At 39.0% G+C, this 13,502-nt stretch overlaps 2 protein-coding genes across 12 annotated transcripts in view; both read right to left on the minus strand.

Moving 5' to 3' along the window:
- The window catches only part of birc6 (baculoviral IAP repeat containing 6), a 150,424-nt gene extending 144,579 nt beyond the window's left edge, over window positions 1-5,845 (minus strand). For all 11 annotated transcript variants that reach the window (XM_080450167.1, XM_080450172.1, XM_080450166.1 and 8 more), the window contains exons 1-2: window positions 5,418-5,845; window positions 347-528 (exon numbers count right to left, since the gene is read on the minus strand). In XM_080450167.1, coding sequence (XP_080306293.1) covers window positions 347-528; window positions 5,418-5,634 — 399 coding nt within the window. In that variant the 5' untranslated portion in view covers window positions 5,635-5,845. The remainder of the gene's footprint in view (window positions 1-346; window positions 529-5,417) is intronic.
- Window positions 5,846-7,024: 1,179 nt separating this feature from the next.
- yipf4 (Yip1 domain family, member 4) lies at window positions 7,025-12,202 on the minus strand. Its single transcript, XM_080449355.1, has 6 exons — window positions 11,927-12,202; window positions 10,521-10,674; window positions 10,157-10,328; window positions 8,439-8,516; window positions 8,214-8,327; window positions 7,025-7,788 (listed from the first exon to the last, which is right to left on the minus strand). Exons 1-6 carry the CDS (start codon window positions 11,982-11,984, stop codon window positions 7,651-7,653), a joined length of 714 nt encoding a protein of 237 aa, XP_080305481.1. The 5' UTR covers window positions 11,985-12,202; the 3' UTR covers window positions 7,025-7,650.
- Window positions 12,203-13,502: the final 1,300 nt, after the last annotated feature.

Raw genomic sequence — 13,502 nt, forward strand, 5'->3', positions numbered from 1 at the left:
AAATAAAGAATGGAGAAGGTGCTTCTTTTGGGCTTGATTTCATAGACAGAAGACGTTACAGATTGATTGTAAGGGGGACAAATATAAATACTGTAAAAAGGGGGGTACATAAAAACATGTACAATGTTATTGTAAATGTGGCAGGGTTGTCTATGCATAATAAGGCCTTTTTATATATTTTTCATTTCAGATGAGCTCCCACCATCATTATCATAAGCTGGCCTGGCACCAATGAACTCAAGACATTTCATCCACTCATATAACAACAATGTGAATATCTACGTACATAACTTCCTTATGAGTGTGTCTAACTTTGACTAGTAAAGGCCGGGTAGTTCCTGCTTACCTCTGTGACGGGCACTTCCAGCTGGACCATGTCCTCAGGCTTGGCCACGGGGGCCTGCAGGGCCGTGTCCAGCAGCAGGATGCCATTTAGGTCCTTTCTGCATCCCACTGCGTAGTCATCCACAAAAAGCACCTTGTCCACCGCAGGGAAGTACTGACACCTGACACGACCCCCGGGTTTAGCTGGGCCAAGGAGACAGAGAGAACACATTAAAGAAAAAGAGGAGAGAAGTTAGAAAGACGCAATGACAGGATACGGATCTATTATACTGACTTCATTCTTATAGGTCATGTAAGCGAGCAGCCGTCATTGAGCCACTGCAGAGTATAGTGAGCTGGGCAAATTAGTGAGAAACTAAAGGTTTGAATCTAGTCCTTGGCCACTGAGAATTATCTCATGGGTGGAGAAGCTAAGCATAATTACTGGGAATAGTAGAACGAGAAGATGACAATTCATGTCATTTCATGTCCTATTCATTGTGAAATTAGCATCTACAGTATATTCTATTTTTACTTCTATCGACGTGATTAAAAGAAACATGGCTGCTTTAAACATTCGATCGCAAGTTATCCATTTTCTTCTGCTTTTCCTTTGTCTTAGACTGTTATGTGATTCTGCCTTCTGCCCAGGAGCAATCCTCAGAGGGCAGGGCAACATGTCAATGCAATAGATGGACAGAAGCTACAGTAGTACCAATATTTACAAGAAGCATGTATCATTTATGAGCAATTCTGTGGGGGGAATGAAATGAGAACCATTTAGTCAGGTACAGTAATCCATTTTCTTTTCACAATTTTTATATCACACCAATGACCATGACGATTCCAGAATCGATATATCCTCTGCATATTTGTATTATGTTCATTCAAAGCAGGTAAAAGTATTATGCTGAAACACCACATTGAACACTTCCTATGGATTTGTCAGTGAGGTCATCGTCATTCGGATACAGTATGTGCTTCAGACTCATGGGGCCCTTGAACCGGAAGACACTTCCGACCAATTCTGAGGTCTCTGTTCTATTCTTGAAATGAAATCTTTATTCTAGGGAAGAGGGTAGTGAAATAAAGTGGTGGATGATACACCGGGGAAGATTTGTGCAGCACTTTCCCAGTTTAAAAGCAGTGTGTGGCGCACACACGTATGGGGGTTTTACAATTTAAAAGGCAATGTGAAGTTAGATATGACTACACTGTATGTGTTGTGAACTCTGTCACAGCAAAGTAAAGTATTGTGGTGATACAACCAATATCCGGGCATCTGGTTTGACACCATCCCAATGGTCAACACTACAACTTGAATTGTTAAAACAACTTGCATGCAGGAATCAACAGTTCAGCATTAAGTCAACATCAGTCTAAAATATTAATTATCATAATGAAATGCAGATAATGATCCTGATTCTGCTGCCTCTATGCTTGAAAGGCCTATTTGTTAGATAGAGAGAGGGATGAGAGACAGTAAAAGGGTAGTCAGGTCCACCAAGGTCTCCTCATGAACAGACAATGTGCCACTTTAAACTGATAATTCTAGTAAAGCTTTGCCATGCCTAGTTGCCTACCATTGCTAAGTTTAAGTTTACACACACACACACACACACACCATTACAGATGAATGAGCGCCAGAGCGTGCAGTACGAGAATGGTATAAATAGAAACCGAAAGTAAGAAATGCTCCTCGTTTCCTTATTTGTATGCTGGATTAAGAACTAATATATAGATAACAACAAACGTCTTAACCGTTGTTGGGTGAATCAGCAGGCATAACAAGAAACTTCATGTTGATCATCTTGACTGGCTGTCCCCTTCACAAGTGACCCGGTTCAAATCTGACTCGAGTCATCTACCCCTCTCTCTCATGACTCTCGTCTCTATGTTCACTGTCCTATCACTCAGGAGTTGACACTAACGGTTGCCCGACTGCCCGTAGCAAGTAAGTAAAACGTTCGGGCAAGTGGAGTTTGTTTTCAGGTTGCCCGACGGGCAAGTGCGTTTGAGCGGGGAAGCAACTGTCTTTAGTTCGCTATAAACAGAACACAAGAGGTCTGTGGAATTTAAAATAAGAGACCACAGTTGACCTAATATAGAGTTTTTATTTTAAGAATTAAGAGTTTTCAGAGCTGCACTTGTTAGAAATATAAGTGTGAACCCATAGTCATATTGTATAGCTATTTGGCATAAATATTGAGGTATGTCCATATCGCACAGCCCCAGAATTCACAAGTTAAGTAAAGAATAAGTGTTAAAATGAAAGGTAATTCAAAATTTACCAATTTACTTTTCGGGCAAGTGGGCATGACATTTGGGCAAGTAGAACATGACCTGTACTTGCCCCGACGGGCAAGTGTCTCTGAGACCTTAGTGTCAATCCCTGCTATCACAATAAAGCTCAAATGCCAAAAAGAAGTCAGTTAAGAACAGTATAAATTAGGACAGTATAAATAACTGAAAAGTCATGGCTATGGGATATATATTACAACTTACATTACTCCACACAATTATACATTAATAAATGACATCACCCTACAACTTGGAGGACTGGCAGTTCTGTAGTCCTGTAGTTTATTTCATGGTGAACTTATTATTACACCAAGCATTGACTTTTGTAATAGTGGTCTGTGGTCATGCTTATTGCTCTCAAAACAGTGCTTACTAGACTGATAAATTGACAACCAAGTAGTACACACAGGGGGTAAAAAGATGAACCAAGTAAACACTATGCATGAGGAGAACTGTTAGCTCTCAAAAATCATTGCTGCTCAAGGTTAGGCTGAGGCATACCTGTATCATCTGGAGTCCAACTCAGGGGCTGATAACAATCATAAATTATTACAGAATATTTCAAAAAGGTAAAGATAATTTGTGATTTTATTTCTATAACTGAACTGTTATCCTGGGTGAGTAACATCACAAGTAATGACAAGGAAGTGAGGACAAAACAATGCAGCCAATAATCTTAACGGCAATTATTGATGTACTGTATAACAGGGGACTAATTTAATCACAATCTTAGATAATACATTTTGCTCATGAGTCATGAAACACATTTGTATACAGGGCTACACAGTACACACCATTTCAATTCTAATGCAAATTCACAGACCAAAGGCTGCATAATAGCATAGGAATTATAGTGAGATTTTTTAAATATCTTAAAACAAAATAGGCTACTTATAAAAAGGATACTTCAGAATGAGTAAACTGTACTAAAATAACCTGTATCGTTATGTCAATATGATGCAGCCCAAGTCCAAGGCAGCACACTTTATTTCATGTTTACATAATGCTTGTTTACTATAAAAATAAACTCTCTAACTCTACAATAATTAAAAATGAAATACTAACCTAAATTCAACAAGAGACAAGACTAAGGCAAGAAACATGCCCATCTATAAGGGATAGTATTGAAGATTCATAATACAAAACGACCTCAACAATGTTATGTAATGTGGAGTCTGATTTAGCCTATGATATGACGTATACAATAATACGGTGTTTAAGAATGACAGAATCACGTATCGAATCCATGGATAACAATGTATTAATTCTGCGTGGTAACATTTACAACATAATTGCTTTATTAAATGTGCTAACATCAGCTGACTGCACAAAGAAGGGACTGTTGCATTGCTAAAGTTAAACGGAAACAATACAAGACTAAACTTGCAGTGACAGAGTGTACACATAACGCTTTAACTGGCTTGATAGCCTCGCTATAGCGTGTCAATTCACATCAAATTGTCACATTTAACTGTATAGCCAATATAGAAATGTCTAGAACAGTAAAACAATGTCCACACGGGAAGCGTTTGGCCGTTATACAATTGCATAATTTGTTGCAATACTGGAGCAGAATTACATTGGCTTTGTAAGGCTGCTGCCTGGGCTAGCAGCAGACGTTATGCTAACTTAGCTGACAATGCTACCATGTCATGATGCGATTAACATACGGTAGGTTTTAGCCAACATTAGCTTGTTGTTCACAAGTTGTAGCATCTTCAATTTAGCCACATAACACACAATAACAACATGGTTTGAGTGTGAGGCACTATTTGGGTTTCCCACTGCATGCTGCAAGTACAACAGCAGGCACTAGCGTGATGACAGCAGCTAGCAAGGCCCTGAAGACAGACAGCGGTTGGTAGACTAGAATAATAAAGATAAGAAGGACAGAGCAGTGACGTCCCGGACAATGGGCAGTGTTGCCATATCCGCTTATTATAAGCTATTTTTCTGTAAAGTCGCTTGGTTAATATTGGTTAGTTGCGGGTTGCGGTTTTTTGGGCTCGTTTCTAAAAGTGTAATTGCGTATTTGGGCTTGTTTCCTTATGTTGTTTAAACCAGTCTCTCAAACATTTTCAAGTCAAGGACCCCCAAATTAATATGCATTTGTCTGCGGACTCCCCATCTGAAAATATGCTATGCCACTGCCAACCAGCCAGCCAGCCAGGGACGCCCCCCCCCCATACAAAATGTGTGTTGATAAAATGTTTTCAAAATTCTTCCTAATCTTTTCAAATTGTCCTCCAATTATTATTCTTAAGGTAGCCAATCTACAAGCTCACCGCCATTGTGAGCTTGTAGATCCATTTTTAAATAGCCAATGTAATATTTAAAGGGCGAAGAGCTTTTTGGGCTTGTTTTCATAGACCTGGTTGCTTGTTTCTCTCACAAGACCAGACCTGGCAACACAGACAATGGGAAGCGCAGGGCCCTTAGCCAGTCTGTTGTTGACATTACCCTTTCGATAAAATGTCATGCGTTTCAACATGTTTCTCAGTTTAAAATGTGTCGTTCGACGAGCGACAAAATATACCATTTTACACTCATCTATAATATGTAATACAATCGTGCGTGACAGCACGCGCGTCGACCAGCTCCACCGCGGAGTCTGAATCCGTGGTTCCGCCACACGCCGCTTTGTTGTGACATCACTGACACCACCTTGGTTTATTTTGCATCCCAGCTATGTTGGCTAACGTTAGCTAAGGTTATTGCCCCCGTTACACCGCTGTGTTGCGTTGTGTGTGTCGTGTTTATTGTCACTATGGCTGAAACACAGTGACACTCACCATGTAAAGCAGAAGCCTGCAGAATGGCACCCGACGTGCCGTCTATGACTTTAATGCCGCCGCGGCTGGTCACGGCCAGGATAGCGTTGAGGGCCGGGTGGTAGGAGAGGCTTCGCAGGCCCTCGTCGTCGCAACGCAGGCAGCCGTCTCTCAGCACAATCCAGTCCGAGGAGTTGGTGGACGAGGCGCCGGAGCCCGGCGAGGCCGCGGCCGCCATTTTTTCTTTATTTTTCCCCCCTTCCCTTTCCTATATTTTTAAGGGATCTCAGTTGACACGAGTGATATCGATCAATCTAAAAAAAAAAGAGGGCTAAACCCCGAACTATCGGTCTTTTTCTGCCACTGCTGACTCTCTTCTTCCTCCGGGCCGTCAGTCAGACCGCAGCAGTAGCTATTCACCATCAGTGCTGGAGGAAAACTCCAGGCACGGCTCTCTGACTGTCAGATGGACGTCAGGTAAACGGGACTAGCGTGTAGCGGCTCTCTGCCATGGTCACGCGAGAACAGCAAGTGCACGACGAGAACACAACGTTGATGATGAATATGCTGAATGTTCAGTATGTAATCATCAGAAAGCAATTACACATTACACCAGTGGTTCTCACTCAACCTTTTCAGGCCGCGAGTACGCGACCCCCCCCAAGATAATCATATTTAAACTGGGGACCCCCCCACCCTGACAAGCTCTTGGAATTGTTGGCATTACATTTAGTTTGACTCGCTTCCTCAGATAAATGTCACAATGTGAGCTTGTAGATCTGCTATTTTCACAATATTTTCCTCTTTCTTATATAATTTGACTATTTGGCCAATGTTTGACCAGTTTTTATAGTTTGATGATAACTTTTGATGCAGCAATGGTCTTATTTATTTTCTCTTTTTTTAGGTATTAAAGGAGGAGTTCACCCAAAAAATGACTTATTTTCTATCAATAGCACACCCTATGAAGCCTTGAATCCATGGATTATTTTTAGTTTTTGTCGCATTCTTAAGCTAATAATTTGATTCCCGTCTCCTACCGGCTAATGTATCCGGTAGGAGACACAAAGTAGATTATTTGTGTCTCCTACCGGAAATACACACAGTCATCAAATTATTGTCTTAGGAATGCCACAAAAACTAAAATAAATCCATGAAATCAAGGCTTCATGGGGTGTGTAATTGATAGAAAATAAGTAATTTTTTGGGTGAACTCCTCCTTTAAAAAGGCTTTAAAATACCTTCAATTGTCACTTCACCGTCATCTGGGGACCCCACAGGTTGAGAACCACTCATACACCCCTCCTAGTTCTCTTTGCTAAATTCAGTTTTTGTTTTTGTTCTTGCTTGCAGTAAGCCTTTGAATCCACTGAAAATAGCTGCCACGTAATATTCTGAACAATGTGTCAAAAAGTTGACCTACAGTAGCTCAGTATGTTGGTAAAAGATCATCTGTCATTAGAAACACCTAAACAGATACATTTAAAAACACTTATCTATGCTTACTCATTGTAACCAATGTGATTAAACAATGTCTTGGTGTGTACAATTACATGTGGTTCTTTCAGTGTATAAAATGCTTATAAAATAATGACTCAAATGAGGTAAAAACTCAAATGGAGACAATGCAAATAGACAATGCTTTATTTCATTCAAAGTGCCCCAACTAAACCACTTATCCAGACTGTATAAGTTAAGAAATAAGTTTGTTTAAAAAAAAATAAAAGCATAAACGACCAACCATTGTTAATAATGCATAAGACTTTCACCTTTTTAGGGAAACCTCATTTTGGGGGGGTGATGACTTATTGTTTGTTCAAAAAGATATTTGGCACCACGCTCTTCAATGTAAAAAATTAAAATAAAAACCCTTCAATCTATGTCACAAATACCAGAAATCCCATTTCCACAAACAGTAACTTACAATGATAAAGTAATTGCAGAGACACAGTGGCTGTTTGTATAGGCATATGACAACAAAAATGTGCATACAGTGGTTCAATCTGTAAAAGCTTCTGTTTTGGGATTTCTTTTTTTATTGAGCACATAAGGGACACAACTATATACATATTAATCTGATACCCCATATTCCCACAGTCTAGGATTGTAACAGGGTTAAAAAGAAGAAGAAAAGAAAATGTTTTGGGTTTTTTTAAAACCCAAGCTCCTTATGTTTTGCTGTGGAATTGTCTTTCTTTTTGCGTTGCTCCAGGGTCAGTATCCAACAAAAGGTCCACAGAAGCCATGTGCCCGGTCAGACACCAGTGTACAGTGATAGGAAGTAGATGTACAAAAGAAAAATAGGATATATGAGAAGAGGCTTCTTCGTTTTGAATTCGTCTCCGACAAGCAGTGAAGCAGCACTGTAAGCAGCCCAAAACACTCCGAAAAGCTGCAAGATGAAAACAAGGAATATGGTTAGATTAACCACAATATTGAGTAAAAGATGCATCGTAAAACCACCTGTTGTTTGTACCGCTTTCTAAAACGGATAGTTCCAGTTCTTGATTCTGATTGGCTGAGTCCCGCACGTATTTAAAATATTCACCATGCCATTCCATGGATGTATTGCTATTCGTGATTTTATTTTTCATGTCAGGGTAAGAGGAGCACTGATTGGCATCCTGTGCAAGGTTTTTAACAGATCACTTTAAAACCAGGCAGATACCGCAACGCACACTGCTCGGTACCTTCCATTCATTTGCACAGCAACTTGGATAACAGATTTGTGGATTGTTAATACTGTTCACGTTAATAAAATATATTTAAATCAAGAGAACAGGATAATAAACTGATAAATTAAATAAGCTCACTCACTTTTATTAGTGTACCAACCACTTCAAATCCCCCTATCACCAAAAGCAGAGGGGACACAACGATGAGCGGGAGAAGGGAGTACCCAATCACTCCAAGGACTTGACCATATGACACCTTGTTAAGAGAAGAACATCACAACATAAGGTAAATCTGTACGTGTGTTGCAATGATACAAAATATGAAACTTACAGTACAACTAAGCTACTTAATATCTATAGAACTTACTTCACCACCAAGAACACGGGCCAGCAAGAAGACTGTTAGAGATCCAAATATCCAGATAGTGATAATCCAAGACACAACCTTGGGAAATATGATAAAGAATAAATTCAGAAGCAAGTGGCTAAAGTTATGTGTTTTACTTTTTTCTTTATATGAACCAGCGGAACAGAAGCTGAATGATTCCTCTTAATACAGGGCCATAACCCTCTTCATCGTCTATGTATAACTATCACAGCCAACATATTACTGATGATCAGAGTACTGATCATCTTTTTTGGTAACAGGACATTGATTGTAGGGCTGCCGTTTAACTTTAAAAAAAATATATATTTTATATATTTACTGTCTATTCTAGTTGTTTATGCGTTTCATAGGACTTGATCTTGTTTCCATTAAAGGGATAGATCACACAAAAACAAAAAAAAGGTCTATTGATTAGTCACCCCATGGAGACTTGAATTCATAGATATTTATTTGTTTTTGTCACATTCCTAAGCCAATAATTTGATCACCAGCGGACCGTTAGGCAGCAGTTCCGGTAGGAGACACAAAGGAGACTCTTTGCGTCTCCTACCGGAACCGCTGCCGGTCATCAAATTATTGGCTTAGGAATGCGACAAAAAATTAAACATATCCATGAATTCAAGTCTCCATGGGGTGACTAATCTATCGTTTTGGGGGTGAACTATCCCTTTAAGGGTTCATACTAACCCGGTCTGTCCAAGTGCTGCCAAAAGCTAGGCCAGACTTTAACTGTTCCATTTTATTTGCCCATAGTACTGGTGATAGAATGTACATTATACATATGCTTATTTTTATAGTGTATCTGTTAATGGTTCAAACATTATGCTAATTCCTCAGTCCTACCAGGGATTCAAACTCAGATCCCCTGTTCAAGTGCTGAATTTTTTACCACTGAACCAATAGAGTACGCCTACTAGCTCTGAGATATATAGAATTTTGACCTTCAGGCAGTACCACCTGTCAACCACTAGTGGTCAAACCAGACCACAAGGACTACATGTCTCAAAAGAAGAGAATGTACACTAAATGCAACCAGTTGTGTTAGCCATATTGTATTAACATTTTACCACACAAATTGGTCAAAATAAATTTGTATTCACTAAATAAGTTACATAATGTACTGTAGCTAGAAGTCCTCTATTTTATCATTACCTTACTACTTCTTTTGCATCTCTCTATTCTTACCTGTATCCATTTCATGCATACTCTGGATTAATAAAAGGTCTATCTTTTAACCATAATTGAAAAAAAGCATTATCATTATCATCATTAATGGTGGTGTGGTAAGTGATACGTTTGTGTGCGTGAAAATGTTAAAACTCTATATTCCGAGAGTAATCATTACTATAGTCTATAGTCTCCCCATCTCTTTAGTAAACAGAAAATAAATGTTTATAATCCAATCAGAAGAGAGAACTCTACAAAGATAATTTGTCATCTTCAATTTTATAGTGATCCACTTTTTCTGCTACTGTTTTGGTTCATCACTTCCAATTTCACTTGTTTATCCTGTATGAGCTCTCTGCTGATTGGATAAAATTGGTATCTTGACCTGAACATGAGACAAGCAGACCCATGTCACTGAACAACAAACAGACAAATATAGAGCTATTTAACACTTATTTTAACAAAAGATTTTACACCATCTTTAACTGAATACAGAGTAAGCGCTGGTGACTATGGTATATACTGCTTACCCTAAACTGTCCATAGATGGAGATCATTGAGAAGAGCAGCACCACAGCTAGAGGGCCCCAGAAGTCTGGGTTGTCTCTAACCACCTGACGGTTAAAACCCAGAGAGGGCATGGGCATAAGCACACAGCGAATCTTGTAGTAGATGTCCTTCAGGTCAATGTCCAGCTCCTCCCTGGTATGGACACAAAATAGCAGTCAGGAATAAAATGAAATAAAAGCCTATCACTATAATTTGGCTCGATAACTAAAAGCATGCTTACGGAGTTACTCATGACCAAAGTAAACACACTGGTCAACTCTATTATGAAACAACAGGATGGTGTAGTGATCACGCAATACCTCTGACATTTTTTTTTTTACTCACAGCAGAGGTTTGATGTCTTCACCATCATCCTCCTCCACCTCCAGCAGCCATCCATACCCTCGTTGCCTCAGAAACGTGGTGGCATATGGGTCTTTTCCACTCTCACTGGCCATGTTCAGCTTAATGTCCGGGGCATCGATGGTACCACTGAGCTCTGTGGAGAACAACGTCATGTAAGGATGGGTCTATTTGCTAAAGAGAAATAGTTATCGTAGATCGTGATCATGGAATGTCAATGCACGGCAAGGAAAACACTTTCAAAATACAATTCCAAAGACAAACTACCACAGGAATGCCATCACGTGATGGCATTCCTGTGGTGCTTTGTCTTTGGAGTTGTATTTTACAGTACGTGATGGCATCAAATTACGACATATTTAAAGGCCATCTTGTAAAAGAACAGAAAACGTAACCAAGTCAGTGATAAACATTTAACCACTTAAACGCTCTAGACTTAGTCAACTGGACCTGGGTTGGCTCTGTACTTGTTTTGGACTACTTTTTTCCTCTTTGCCAAAATTATCCATAACCAAAGATATCCATATCCATACACAAACTCTTGTTAAAAGATTCACAGATATTCTACAATAATTAATTAAATGGTTCGAAAGATAAACAGTTAAATAACTTGTAGTCTTTTTTTACTTTTGCACATCTGACAGGTATGCAAATATCAACATCGATCAGATACATCTTCTATCTTGATCCAAGGCTAAATAACTTGCATACGAGGCTCAGCTGTCAAATAAAAAAAGGCAGCTACGTGTGGTGGTAGGTGCTGCTTTGTAGCATGCTAAACTTCAGCTGATATCGTTAAAGCTGCAGACAATCCTAATATATGAGTGAGCTGACACGATGAGTGAATGCCACAGATAGATCAAATCGCTTCACAACGAGGACGACTTGGTTTTGAACATAAATACCATCCATCCACATAGGGCAGTGGTCTTCAACAGGGGGTCCACCAAATCTTTCTGTGATAGGATCTTTTTTTTTTCCTTCACATTAACCACTTGAACCCTGGCATCACTATTCTGAAGTAGCCGTAGATTACGACTCTCGTAGTGTATTTAATCGGCAAAGAGGTTTGGTGTAGAGAGAATAAAGAGCAGACCAAGTACAAGTTTTTAGGTTTTAAGTGGTTAACTGTCTGAAAATACACATTAGCATGAATCCAACTCAACGCTACACCTTGATAGTGCTGTCAAACAAGTCTATGAACCTATCTATGAAAGCTATGAAAAAGCTTAATCTGCAACACAATTGTATACAATATGTAGTGGGGGTCCCTGCTTCATCTCTCTCTCAGCTAGGGGGTCCTTGGCCTGAAAAACGTTGAAGACCCCTGACATAGGGTGATATGTGTGTTGTGAGGCCTGCTAGCTGTTATGCTATCCAGGCATTACCTTCAGCCTCTGTCGATGAGACGAACGTGAAATCTCCATTGGTGGGAGAGAACTGCATCGTTGATGTTGTTGTTGCAGCGCGTTTCAGGACCCAGGAAATGACATTTAAACCATCCGATCGCTGTAATTCAGGTGGAAACGCTTGAAACCGACGCTGACATTGACGAGGTTTCGCCCACGAACGAAAAAACTATTCCATTTTGTTGTCGTTTCCACTACAGACACTCTCTGCTGCGATCGAAAGCAGGAAGTGCAAGGAAACCTGGGAAAAGGAGACACGTCAAATCCAACACGAAGCCAGAGACAAACACCACAGACAGGGGAACCCCCTGCCACCTGGTGGGTGAATAGTGTATGCATGAAACAATGTGTGTATTCCTGCACTGTCTGCATCGAGTGACCTCCGTACATTAGAAACACTGTACATACAAACAAAGCAACTACCTTTAAACACTTTTGAAAAACAGCAGCTATTTGTGCAAAACTTTGCAAAAGCTTATCCCAAGATAACCTTTCCTATGGATGGCTAACAAATTGCACAATTCTTATGGTTTTGTAAGTTATTGTTCCACTTTGGCAATGTAAACATATGTTTTATGTTTTCTCATGCCAATAAAGCCCTTTGAATTGAATTTTGAACTCAAAACAATATGTAGTCTATCTTTCAGAGAAAATGAGAACGTATGATTGAGAACAATTAATCATACGGCATAAGCAAGCACCCAAGTCTTTCTAAAGGGAATGTATATGTTGTAAAACATACGTGTAATTATTACTTTTTTATGTACCTCTTTTCTTTCTTGTTGGGAATAATATTGTACTTCTTTTTTTAAATAATGTATTTATTGGCATTTTCAATTATATAAAACATAAAAACAGTATGGCTCTTGCGTTGATTACAATCAAACAAAAACAGAGCAGACAGACATCACATAAAACCACATAAACGTACACAATAACAATATAAAAAGAAAATAAAATAAATACAAAAATAGCAACAACAAAAAATACACAAAAATACAAAACAGACATGGTCATAATTTTTCTTCCCACATTACAAAGTAGCAGAACCATCTATTTATACAGGTCCTAAAGGATTGCCTTCCATACAATTTATTGAAAGATAGAATATTTGTACTTCTAGCATGATAAATGACATATTTGATCATTTAAGTGAAAATTCATCATTATCTTTTGAAAATAACAAGAGTTTTATGAATGAAGTATTGATATTGTTATGCATATGATTTTGTTGAAAGAAAGAAAGATAGATAGTAAGGTGAAGGCATTCACTGTTTTCCCTTGTTCTACACTACTCTGTTTTATATTTGTTGATGATATTGTATGTTGGTGTTATTTTTATGTTATGTTGATGAATTGAATACATAGGACCACATTGAATACAAGTCCCAACTAGGACTTGTTTACATTTCTGTCCAATAAAGTATTCAATAGAAGAAGAAAAGGAAAGAAAGAAAGAAAGAAAGAAAGAAAGAAAGAAAGAAAGAAAGAAAGAAAGAAAGAAAACGCCCATCCATTTCCTGTGCGAATCCCCACCTCCTCAACACTGCTGATT

Source organism: Gymnoscopelus braueri (assembly GCF_963280865.1).
Source record: "Gymnoscopelus braueri genome assembly, chromosome: 14".
Classification (NCBI taxonomy): Eukaryota; Metazoa; Chordata; class Actinopteri; order Myctophiformes; family Myctophidae; genus Gymnoscopelus; species Gymnoscopelus braueri.

Coding starts and splice junctions, on each gene's coding strand:
- yipf4 (XM_080449355.1), bottom strand. CDS start 11,984: ATGCAGTTCTCTCCCACCAATGGAGATTTCACGTTCGTCTCATCGACA. Junction 8,328..8,438: donor CCCGTGTTCTTGGTGGTGAA/GTAAGTTCTATA, acceptor TCTCTTAACAAG/GTGTCATATGGTCAAGTCCT. Junction 7,789..8,213: donor TGGTTGGTACACTAATAAAA/GTGAGTGAGCTT, acceptor TTCATCTTGCAG/CTTTTCGGAGTGTTTTGGGC.